Source organism: Schistocerca nitens, chromosome 1 (genome assembly GCF_023898315.1).
Source record: "Schistocerca nitens isolate TAMUIC-IGC-003100 chromosome 1, iqSchNite1.1, whole genome shotgun sequence".
Taxonomy (NCBI): domain Eukaryota; kingdom Metazoa; phylum Arthropoda; class Insecta; order Orthoptera; family Acrididae; genus Schistocerca; species Schistocerca nitens.
Window position 1 is genome coordinate 25,602,583 of NC_064614.1, and position 13,436 is coordinate 25,616,018.

Sequence of the window (13,436 nt, forward strand, 5' to 3'; positions counted from 1 at the left end):
ACTAATTAAGTAACTTATGTTCTTATAGCCAAATTACATTGCACAAAAATGAATGGCAGGAAGGGAAAGAAGGATTAGTATTTCTTATTCTGTGTGCAAATTTCATAGGGAGATCGTATTTACCTCCCTCCGAACCATGTACACAGAAAAAAGAAATACCAGTCCTTCTTTCTCTTCCGCGATTCTTTTTTGTAGTGTGGCATTCGTGGATGAACAGAGATCATTTAAATTTGTACTGCACAGTTTTATCTCTGACCAGCCGGCCCCGAGGTGTCGCTGCACTTAGCCCAATAGGCCCTTATATATGCAAGTGGTGTTTTGCGTCAGAACAGTCAGTGAACTCTTGGTGTCATGTTGTTTATTTTAGAGTACGGTAAGGTCTTAAAATACTTTACGATATGACACTATATCGGATTCTATGACGACCACTTCTGAATGCTATTTGTATTTCTCGGCATAACAGACCACTGCATTTTAACACTGTATGGCTAACGTAATTTTTGAGCAACCCAAATAACACGCTCGACATTATATTGTGCAACGCATTTACCAAACAGAATATCACATTTTTATTATAGTTGTCTTATCTGGTGGTAATATTCGTAAATAAAACTGAATTTATCGTAACTATGTTGAAGTTAATCTTTGGAAAAAGTCCACTCCAAAGTTGCAGGCTCAATGTCGTGAAAGAAAATGAATTGTTATGTATTGCTTTAATAACCAAACCCCAGATAGAACTATAATGCATCACCACACACACCATAAGATCGAGCAAATTGTCTATCAAGCCTTTCGTGTAGGTACGTACCGTCAATGCAACTAATCGAAGGCAGTTTTTTTTGCCATATGCGTTTCGCTTCTTTTATTTGGGAAGCATCACCGCAGGGCGATTTCCAGCGCTGTTAACTCACGTGTGTGGTCCTGGATATGTATTCGTTAGTTTCCATACTTCAGCTAGCAGTATGGAAACTAGCGAATACATATCCAGGGCCACACACATGAGTTAACAGCGCTGGAAATCACCACGGGTGATGCTTTCTAAATAAAAAACGTGAAACGCGTATGGCGATAAACAAACTGGCTTAATATAGTTGCATAGACGGTACACACCTCTACGAATTTAAAGAAACTGAGGGAAAGACTGAAAGCAGAAAAAATGACAATATCATGCCTTCATTCAATTACTGAAAGTCATCATTTAACTACTTTTCTTCAATATTAACGACTGGAGTATTTGCAATTATGTATGCAGACACAATTTAGTTCACTTCAACATCGTTTACTGATAGGTAAATGATACACTCACAGTGCCGTTCTCAGATCTTTTTGCTGGCTTTACAGATAACGATGAAATGGGGGTCTTTTGATGTGCGATTACCATTTTTTTTTTAATTTCATATTCTAGCAAGTCGGGAAGAATACCAGCAAGGTACCCTAAATGCCTGCGCTTATAGAGCCTTTGGATTTTCGCTTGAACAAAGGTAAAGTTCTGCGTTCTGGTCCTACACGCTCCAATCCGGTCTGACCGACCGTTGCCAGTGGCGTCAGCGAATGCGGTACGGATAGCCATGTGGTCAGCACTAGAGATGGGTGTCGTTCGCGGACTAACGGGTCCAAAGGAACGGTTCACCAAGATGAACAGGACGAGTTCCCGGGAACGGGAAACGGTCGATCTCGTTCCCGCAGCGGCACGTCGGCCGGTCTCGTTCCAGCCTCGGTCACGTTCCCGTCTGTCTCGGTCTCGCTCGGCCGGACTCGTCCTTCTTCGTGTGGCCACTCGCCGCAGTTCCCCTGCCGACAACTTATAGTTAGTGCAGTATCGAGTTGTTCTTTTCGTTCGCTTCGCACGCCCAGTCTAGATCTGCTTCAAACTTTTTTGAACTCTGAACTTCTGGATCTTTTCGTATTGTATTCAGCGTCCAAGACCGGTAATTAAAATGTATTTTAAAATTACATAAATTACATGGTATGTAATACACCCATCCTTTCAGGTAACAAACCGGCGTATCAGCTTACTTCACTATTTGGATAAACAGCAGAAGAAATACTTGTAAAAAGGCAAGAATTTTTGTTATTACACATGCAAAGGACGTCGGCAATGCACACGCGAGTGGCCAATTTCCGTCTTTTTTTGACCCAAGGTAAAAGAACATGTTCATTGTTGGCTCAAAATGGCTCTGAGCACTATGGGACTTAACTACTGAGGTCATCAGTCACCTAGAGCTTAGAACTACTTAAACCTAACTAACCTAAGAACATCACACACATCCATGCCCGAGACAGGATTCGAACCTGCGACCGTAGCGGTCACGCGGTTCCAAACTGAAGCGCTTAGAACCGCACGGCCACACCGGCCGGCCATGTTCATTGTTATGGAAGGCAGACCGAAGCCCGCACTTGGACGCTGCAGTTGGCTAAACGAGATGTTTTGCAGAATCAAGAAAATTACAAGTGTGTGAGAATTCTGTTTTGAATAAAAACTCTGTACTCCAGGGGGGAGGCAAGTGCCCCCTCTTGGCGCATTCCATCTTCAGCCACCTATGCAACTAATTTTCAGTTTTTGATAAGAATCACATACTACGCACAATGAACGGTGAACGAGTAAAAATGAACGGTTCCTAAAAAAGAGCGGTCACCAGTGAACCAGTTCCCAAGGATGAACGAGTTTGCCCACCTCTAGTCAGCACGCCGCTCTTCAGATCGTTGTTGAACTTCTTGACCTTGGAGCCGCCAATAATCGGTCGATCAACACCTCTGTTGGTGTCACGAGGCAGAGTGCGCCCCGTACCGGACCCCCCTTCAAGGATAAATCCCTGGCAGTACCGGGAATCGAACCTGGGTCCCCCAAATGGCAGTCAGCCGCGCGGACCACTTAGCTACGTAGGCGGACTTTAGAACAGCAGCAGAGAAAAAAAAAACTGCACAAGTACGTGCTCGTAGCTTGATACATTATAACGTGTTATTCCATGTAACTACTATTTCACTTTATTTTGATTTTTACTCTAGCGAATAAATAACAAATAATTTCTTTCATATTTGTAGTTTTATGATGTTACATCTGGCATGTGTTTCAGGCACTTGGAAATGGCTACATAGCGTTGTGTAGCAGTGAAAAAGACAAAATAAAAGGATATTCCGATGCATTTTACAACAGCCAGGGCAGGACACTGAGGTGACAGAAGTCATGGGATTCTTATTAATACCGAGTCTGACCTCCTTCTGCCCACCGTAGTGCAGCAACTCAATGTGACATACGAGGGCAGTTCAATAAGTAATGCAACACATTTTTTTCTCGGCCAATTTTGGTTGAAAAAACCGGAAATTTCTTGTGGAATATTTTCAAACATTCCCGCTTCGTCTCGTATAGTTTCATTGACTTCCGACAGGTGGCAGCGCTGTACGGAGCTGTTAAAATGGCGTCTGTAACGGATGTGCGTTGCAAACAACGGGCAGTGATCGAGTTTCTTTTGGCGGAAAACCAGGGCATCTCAGATATTCATAGGCGCTTGCAGAATGTCTACGGTGATCTGGCAGTGGACAAAAGCACGGTGAGTCGTTGGGCAAAGCGTGTGTCATCATCGCCGCAAGGTCAAGCAAGACTGTCTGATCTCCCGCGTGCGGGCCGGCCGTGCACAGCTGTGACTCCTGCAATGGCGGAGCGTGCGAACACACTCGTTCGAGATGGTCGACGGATCACCATCAAACAACTCAGTGCTCAACTTGACATCTCTGTTGGTAGTGCTGTCACAATTGTTCACCAGTTGGGATATTCAAAGGTTTGTTCCCGCTGGGTCCCTCGTTGTCTAACCGAGCACCATAAAGAGCAAAGGAGAACCATCTGTGCGGAATTGCTTGCTCGTCATGTGGCTGAGGGTGACAATTTCTTGTCAAAGATTGTTACAGGCGATGAAACATGGGTTCATCACTTCGAACCTGAAACAAAACGGCAATCAATGGAGTGGCGCCACACCCACTCCCCTACTAAGAAAAAGTTTAAAGCCATACCCTCAGCCGGTAAAGTCATGGTTACAGTCTTCTGGGACGCTCAAGGGGTTATTCTGTTCGATGTCCTTCCCCATGGTCAAACGATCAACTCTGAAGTGTATTGTGCTACTCTTCAGAAATTGAAGAAACGACTTCAGCGTGTTCGTAGGCACAAAAATCAGAACGAACTTCTCCTTCTTCATGACAACGCAAGACCTCACACAAGTCTTCGCACCCGAGAGGAGCTCACAAAACTTCAGTGGACTGTTCGTCCTCATGCACCCTACAGCCCCGATCTCGCACCGTCGGATTTCCATATGTTTGGCCCAATGAAGGACGCAATCCGTGGGACGCACTACGCGGATGATGAAGAAGTTATTGATGCAGTACGACGTTGGCTCCGACATCGACCAGTGGAATGGTACCGTGCAGGCATACAGGCCCTCATTTCAAGGTGGCGTAAGGCCGTAGCATTGAATGGAGATTACATTGAAAAATAGTGTTGTGTAGCTAAAAGATTGGGGAATAACCTGGTGTATTTCAATGCTCAATAAAACAACCCCTGTTTCAGAAAAAAAATGTGTTGCATTACTTATTGAACTGCCCTCGTAGACTCTACAAGTCGTTGGAAGTCCCCTGCAGGAATACTGAGCCATGCTGCCTCTATGGCCGTCCATAACTGCGAAAGTGCTTCCGGTAGTGCACGAACTGACTTCTCAATTACCTCCCATAAATGTTCGATGGGATTGATGTCGGACGATCTGGGTGGCCCCACCATTCACTCAATTTGTCTAGAATGTTCTTCAAAGCAATGACGAATAGTTGTTTTGGAAATCTGTGGTAAGATCCTATTGGACCAAACTGCTGAGGTCATCGGTGCCTAAGCGTACACACTATTTAATCTAACTTAAACTAACTTACGCTAAGGACAACACACACACACCCATGCTCGAGGGAGGACGCGAACCTCCGACGGGGGAAGTCGCGCGGACCGTGACAAGGCCCCCAAGACCACGCGGCTGCGAACGGTTGCGGCCCAGTGACTTGGTGCATCGTTATTTAGGAACATGAAGTCTATGAATGACTCCAAATGGTCTCTAAGTAACAAATATCCATTTACACTCAATGACCGGTTCAGTTGGACCAGAGGACCCGGTCAGTTCCATGTGTACACAGCCCACACCATCGTGGGTCCACTTTCAGCTTGCACAGTGCCTTGTTGACAACTGGGGTCCATGGCTTCGTGGCGTATGCGCCACACTCGAATCTTACCATCAGCTCTTACCAACTGCAATAGGCCACGGTTTTCCAGTCGTCTAGGGTCCAGGCGATACGGTAACCAATCCAGAATGGGCACTGCAGGCGATGTCGTGCTGTTAGCAAAGGCACCCGCGTCCGTCGTCTGCTACCATAGCCCATTATCCCCAAATTTCGCCACAGTGTCGTAATGGATACGTTTGTCGTGCTCGCCACAGTCATTTCTCCGGTTAGTGGAGGAGGAGACCAGTTTTTAACGTCCCGTCGACAACGAGGTCATTAGAGACGGAGCACAAGCTCGGATAAGGGAACGATGGGGAAGGAAATCGGCCGTGCCCTTGCAAAGGAACCATCCCGGCATTTGCCTGAAGTGATCTAGGGAAATCACGGAAAACCTAAATCAGGATGGCCGGACGCGGGATTGAACCGACGTCCTCCCGAATGCGAGTCCAGTGGGCTAACCACTGCGCCACCTCGCTCGGTCCTCCGGTTAGTTCACGCACCGTTGCTTGTCTGTTAGCAATGACAAATTCAGGCGAACGCCGCTGCTGTTGGTCGTCAAGTAGAGGCTGTTGGCCGCTACGTTGCCCGTGGTGAGAGGCAACGCCTGAAATTTGGTATTCTCGGCACACTGTTGATCAGGGAGTATTGAATTCGCTTTACAATTTGTACAGAAACCAGATGGCAGTTATAAGAGTCGAGGGACATGAAAGGGAAGCAGCGGTTGGGAGGGGAGTAAGCCTCTCCCCGATGTTATTCAATCTGTATATTGAGCAAGCAGTAAAGGAAACAAAAGAAAAATTCGGAGTAGGTATTAAAGTCCAGGGAGAAGAAATAAAAACCTTGAGGTTCGCCGATGACATTGTAATTCTGTCAGAGACAGCAAAGGACTTGGAAGAGCAGTTGAACGGAATGGACAGTGTCTTGAAGGGAGGATATAAGATGAACATCAACAAAAGCAAAACGAGGATAATGGAATGTAGTCGAATTAAGTCGGGTGATGTTGAGGGTATTAGATTAGGAAATGAGACACTTAAAGTAGTAAAGGAGTTTTGCTATTTGGGGAGCAAAATAACTGATGATGGTCGAAGTAGAGAGGATATAAAATGTAGACTGGCAATGGCAAGGAAACCGTTTCTGAAGAAGAGAAATTTGTTAACATCGAGTATAGATTTAAGTGTCAGGAAGTCATTTCTGAAAGTAGCCGGCCGCGGTGGTCTAGCGGTTCTGGCGCTGCAGTCCGGAACCGCGGGACTGCTACGGTCGCAGGTTCGAATCCTGCCTCGGGCATGGGTGTGTGTGATGTCCTTAGGTTAGTTAGGTTTAAGTAGTTCTAAGTTCTAGGGGACTTATGACCTAAGATGTTGAGTCCCATAGTGCTCAGAGCCATTTGAACCATTTGAGCCATTTTCTGAAAGTATTTGTATGGAATGTAGCCATGTATGGAAGTGAAACATGGGCGGTAAATAGTTTGGACAAGAAGAGAATAGAAGCTTTCGAAATGTGGTGCTACAGAAGAATGCTGAAGATTAGATGGGTAGATCACATAACTAATGAGGAAGTATTGAATAGGATTGGGGAGAAGAGAAGTTTGTGGCACAACTTGACCAGAAGAAGGGATCGGTTGGTAGGACATGTTCTGAGGCATCAAGGGATCACAAATTTAGTATTGGAGGGCATCGTGGAGGGTAAAAATCGTAGGGGGAGGCCAAGAGATGAATATACTAAGCAGATTCAGAAGGATGTAGGTTGCAGTAGGTACTGGGAGATGAAGAAGCTTGCACAGGATAGAGTAGCATGGAGAGCTGCATCAAACCAGTCTCAGGACTGAAGACCACAACAACAACAACAACAACAACAACGATTTCCGAATTCGAATGTCCCATGCGCCTAGCTCCAACTACCTTTCCACTTTCAAAGTCTATTAATCTCCGTCGAGCGCCATAATCACGTCGCAAAACCTTTTCACATAAATCACCTGAATACAAATGACAATTCCGCCAATGCATTGCTCTTTTATACCTTGTGTTCGCGATACCACCGCCATCTGTATATGTGAACAGTGCTATCCCATGACTTTCGTCACGTCAGTGTAGATTATCATTGTGGTGTCACCGCCAGACACCACACTTCCTAGGTGGTAGCCTTTAAATCGGCCGCGGTCCATTAGTATACGCCGGACCCGCGTGTCGCCACTGTCAGTGATTGCAGACCGAGCGCCAACACACGGCAGGTCTAGTGAGACGTTCTAGCACTCGCCCCAGTTGTACAGCCGACGTTCATAGCAATGGTTCACTGACAAATACGCTCTCATTTGCCGAGACGATAGTTGGCATAGCCTTCAGCTAAGTCATTGGCTACGACCTAGCAAGGCGCCATAGCTTTGATAATTAATATTTTGAAGCATGTTGTACAAATGTGGATTAAAGTTAAGTATTACAGCAACTGCGTCCATTTTCTAAGTTCTCATTTCCTTTTAACTGTTCCAGACCTCACGTCAATCTGCGTGAGCGTAACGCGTGCCTTTCGGCTTCCTCTCGTTGTGACTTGGCTGTCTTGCTAAGTTACAACAATTATCATTCGGTATTTCAAACATTAAAGAAATCGCAGTAACTACCATTTGAGAGAGTGTGTCACTTGCGGTGCAACAGCATGAGATTTGTACGGCAACCAATGGTCCAGCATATGTTGACATTCTTTTCCAGTCGCTCCACAGTGGCTACTGGAACCTCACGACACGTCTGCTCTCTCTGGGAACCCACTGTCCATCCACTGCCGAGCACAGGGCTTTCCGCAACCAGCCGTGTCCTGGCTGCGTGGACAAGGTAAGAGGAAATGTCACTCAGAATACAACAGCTAATCCTTATACATAAAACTCTCGTGTCACAGTGTTAGTTGCCACACTCCTCCGAAACAGCTCGATCGATTCTGATGAAATTTTACATGTATATTCGGAAGGTCTGAGAATCGATCGTAATCTATTTTTCATACCCCTAAGTGATAAGGGTGGTCCATCCCCAAAAAAAATTTCTCATTTTTTGGAAAGAACTTTTTATTTTTGTATTTTTATGATGTGGCATTAAAAAATACACAAAGCCCTAAATTTTCACCCTTCTACCACCAACCCCTGTTATTAATAGCGATTTTAGTAATTTAATAATTTTCAACCCCGGTCGATAAATGATCAATTATCACTTGATCAGTTATCCCCGCCAGGTTTCTACCGGTGATTGTCTTTCGCTACTCGATAGATAGGTAATTGAAGAAAACGTACCAAAAGCAACGACATGAATATCCCTCTTTGAATCGACGTAACTAGACCGAAAAGTTTAACTAGGTAGCATGCGTCATTCGCCAAACCGACATTTAGGCTAGCGCATATGCATCGATTTTTTTCGTTCGGAAATATATCGTACGATCAAATTCTTTCAGTGGAACAAAGAAGTTCCTATGCTCTCCTTTGTTCCTCTAAAAGAATTTAATCGTACAACATTTTTACGTACGATAAAAATCGATGCCTGTGCGCTTGGCCTTATTCATAATGCTGGCGAACAAGTTTCGACACGAAATTGCCGCTATGTTTATATGCTCATGGACGAGCCGTGTATCGGCTGCAATTGTTAAATCCTCACGATCTACCGTAGAAACGCTAGAACTAATACTGGCCGATACTGCAGGACTTCCCCTAAGCCTTTACTCACTCTTACACAGTTTTCGGCCATTGTTATTCTTTGTGTCACGAGCTCCCGCCAACAACGGCTATTGTGTTACACGTATACTTATGTTACACGTATACAGTATTCTTATAGACTAGAGGTAATTTATATGGCAAAACAACGTTTGGCGGGTCAGCTATAACACATAAAGATTTTCAGAGGCGGAACGAAGTTCGCCGGGTATAGCTGGTATTTCAGTAATATTTTAATGGTGCGAAGTTAATAACCACAGTACATATAACAGTTCAGTAACCGACAATGATAACCACAAATATTACAACCATAGTCTCATGGTCCACGATTGCAGCTTAGAAGAGTTGGATTTTAAAATACTTTGTTATGTGGCTAGAGCGAATAGCACTATGGATCTACACAAACCTCAGACAAACCCTTTAGATTGGACGAAGGTGCTTTGTGAGTTTGGACGTAGAGTTAGACAATATCCTAGGAGTGTTCTGTAGCTTTCAGTCTATATGCGACCTCAAGGGCGCCCGTACATAGGGTGGCACGACATAGACTGGGGACGGTGGCGGGGGTATGAAAGTTCCTTAATATTTTGCAAGCCGAATGGTGACTTGTCGAGGTTCTAGTACCAGCACTGTTAGAAAATCTGCGCGATATCGACTTTTAAATTATTTTCTTGAAAGAAAAATACCTGAAGTATTGACAACCTTGTGTGACCTCTAAGAAGACTGTCAGCCAGGTGGCTTATGGGAATAGCTGAATCGAAAGAAACTGAAAAAGAGGGGCATTGAATCAATAATGCAACAAATTTTTTTCATGAAAGCAGATGATTTAATTCACGATTCCAATGGACCATATTATTCCCCAATCTTTTGGTTGCAAAACCCTATTTTTCAACATAGTCTCTGTTCAACGCAGTGGCCTTACACCACCTTACTGGGAGAGCCAGCATGTCCGCATGGTACTATCGTACTGGTCGACGTCAGAGCCAACGTCATGCTGCGTCAATAAGGCCGGCATTACACTATCAAATTTCTTTGTCTAATATCTTTGTCAAAGAAATTTGATGGTGTGATAGGGAACTTCGTCAAAAGTCGTCAAATATTTGATCAAATCTTCGACCATAAATATAATAGACTGGCCCTGACGTCATTTTCGTGGCTCCAACATCTCTGGGCTGAAGTCACGTGAATGTTGGCAAAACATGGTTGTTTCGTGTTGCGCTTATGGCTGTACTCAGCGTTTTGTCGGGGAAATGGCATTACATTTCACGTGTAAGTGTTTCTATGATAGTGCAGATGCGTTTATTGAAATCTGCTGAAGTGACTTTTATATGTTTTTTACACTTGAAGTAGAGTATCACGTAAATTAAAGTGTTGAAAGTGATGCCTGTAAAGTCAGACTCATATTACATTTTGGAAAGTATCTGTGATAATTCGGTTACAGAAGTAAGTATAATCGTTTCTCGTTCCTACTCGTAGGTTCCGTAAGGATGAAAACCGAAGGCAGCTTTGGATACAGGCCCAGAAACGGAAAAACTTTAAGCCATTTGCACATACGCGCCTTTGCTCGAAGCACTTCGCGGAGAAGTGTTTTGATATGTTAGTTATTATTTACAATGTATATCTATAATTTGTATTTACAGTGTCTGTCATTTTTAAACCTAGGTTCCAAAATTATTTCCTGAAACTGCAAAGTCATCTTTCATCTAAAATATCATTTTTTTAAACTGATAGTTTAAATTTTTGAAGTGCACCTAAAATTGATACTCTAAAATGGACCTGCTCCTAAAGTAAACAATTTTGACACATAATTTCCATAGCCCATTTTCTTTTATAAGTGACTAGAGCTCGAAACGTGGCGAATACAATGTTTAAAGTTTTGACACGAGCCCACTCTTACTGTTTAAAAGAATTTTAACGACATTTTACTATAATTGAATGTAGTTCTGGCATAATTTTTCACAAATAAAAAAGTAGTTTTTGTTGGAAGCGTTTGGCAGTCAATTGAGAAATGTGGGGAAAATCCGATACAAACATAGGATGGCAGACCGCTGATTTGAAATCCCGCCACGTTTTGCCAACAGTCACGTGGTTTATGTTGGAGCCACACTAGCCCCATAGCTTCTGCACAGCAAGGCCAGTCTACTAGTATCTATGGTCGAAGGATCAAATCTAGGGCATCGCTGTATATTTGATCAGAGAAGTCGCTTGTCTTCTATTCACTGCAGTGTGACATGTTACCACATGGAGCGCTAGCATCGCTACAGTGTTATGTCATCTGTAGTGTTTTTATAAACATTGCTGGTAAATACAATTGGTGTGTACCGACAACTACAAAATTAATAGAGATGTATGAAGCTGATGAGGCACTTTACAACGTGAGGCATCCTGAATACAAAAGTAGATTAAGAATATTGGAGACCTAACCTAACCTAACCCTCTCCTGTAGCAATAAATCGGAGTGTTACAGTGGGCCTGTCTTCTGCAGATATAGCAGTTCTTAAGTGAGTATTGTGCTTTGTGATATGGGGATACACTTCACTGAGCACATACGGAAATATATGCTCATCCATTCTTAAGTAATTGATGTACGACTTGATGTCCTCCACTATAAGTTCACGTAACAAGTTTTATTGAATGCTTCTATCGTGTCTTCGTAAAACCCACAGCTTCACCCAGGTACGTTCCCTTTTTTTCCCCCGCTTCTCTTCCGCATGTGCACACAGTACAATTGTCGTACATGAAACTGCTGTTGACAACAAGTTGTTGTTGTCAGCCATCTTGAACTTTGACGAAAAATATAATGACAGTGTAATACCCCTTTTTAGCACCACGTCAAAAGATCTTTGTCAAATATATTTGACGAATATTTGATCACATCTTTGATCAAATCTTTGACAAAGAAATTTGATAGTGTAATACCGGCCTAACCTCCCCATCATCCATGTACTGCTTTCCGCGGATTTCATCCTTCGTTGGTCAGACAGATGGAAGTCGGAAGTTGCGAGACCTGGGCTGTAGGGTGGATGAGGAATAACAGCCCAATGCAGTTTTGTGAGCTGCTCTCGGGTGCGGAAACTTGTGTGAGCCCTTGTGTTGTCCACGATGTCCCAAAACAAAGTCCGCATTTTTTTTTTTTTTCAAACGAAATTGACCGAGAAAAGAAAATGTGTTGCATTACTTGTTGAACGCCCCTCGTACTTTTACTGGTGTTGAACGCTTTCAGGTTTCTACCGACCTTAGCTAGACAACAAGTATTTAATACGTACAACATGTCAGTAAATGAGATTACTTCAAACTCGGATAGACACACTGATGAGCAAAACATTACGGCCAGAGGCCACTGCTAAACTGAATGCCGCCTTGTACCTCGCGGGTGCATGATGCGGGAAGGAAAGTGCATTAAAGGAGCAGAAACGAATGGTATTATTCTAACGGTGATATGGGCTGCAAATGGGGAAATTCACTGACATAACCGACTTTGACGAAGGGAAGTGTACTATGGCTCGCCATCTGGGATCGAGCGTCTTGGAAATGGCTAAACTGGTCGGATCTTCGCGTGCTTCTGTCGCGGGCATCTGTGCAAAGTGGTAGGCACAAGATGTTGGACGTCTACACCCCATCGAAGAACGTGGAGGTCGTAGATTTTTCAGCTCTGTAAAGGAAGATAGACGCTGAACACTATACTCAGCAGCAGACGACCTACGTTACGATTTCAGTGGGTTTAGGAACATCGAAATAGGACCGAGAATCAATCATTGCTACGAACTGAATGCTGGTTAAAAATGGTTCAAATGGCTCTGAGCACTATGGGACTTAACATCTGAGGTCATTAGTCCCCTAGAACTTAGAACTACTTAAACCTAACTAACCTAAGGACATCACACACATCCATGCCCGAGGCGGGATTCGAACCTGCGACCGTAGAGGCCGCGCGGTTCCAGACTGAAGCGCCTAGAACCGTTCGGCCACACTGGCCGGCATGCTGGTTAAAATCAGTAACTGGTAGCAGTGATATTTTTAGAAACCTTAAGTGTATATCGAAAGGGTGGACTAATGGGAAATGAAGGGTGTGTATTTGTAGCAATAGATTAGAAACTCCAATCCTTCGAGATAGAAATTGAAGTTACATGAGAGCTTGCTTGGTCAAGACTTAATATCGAGAATGGGCATAAACATATAATTGTGTAACACCTCATCTGTTTTCTGCCTTCCATCGTGGGTACGAATTACGTTCATAAAGTTTTTATTGGAATGTCAAAGTAATAATTCAGCGATTAATCTCGGTCTGAGATAAAGCTAAGCGAAAGATAAGATAGAACATATCGGGTAATCAAAAAGTGAGTATAAATTTGAAAACTGAATAAATCACGGAATAATGTTGATAGAGAGGTACAAATTGACACACATGCTTGGAATGACATGGGGTTTTATTAAAACCAAAAAAATACAAAAGTTCAAAAAATGTCCGACAGATGGCGCTTCATCTGATCAGAATAGCAATAATTAGCAT

At 43.7% G+C, this 13,436-nt stretch overlaps 1 protein-coding gene across 1 annotated transcript in view; it reads left to right on the plus strand.

Moving 5' to 3' along the window:
* Positions 1-13,436, plus strand: part of LOC126257285 (Down syndrome cell adhesion molecule-like protein Dscam2) — a 587,314-nt gene that overhangs the window by 356,398 nt on the left and 217,480 nt on the right. Inside the window, exon 13 of the mRNA XM_049955551.1 lies at positions 7,947-8,066. Coding sequence (XP_049811508.1) covers positions 7,947-8,066 — 120 coding nt within the window. The remainder of the gene's footprint in view (positions 1-7,946; positions 8,067-13,436) is intronic.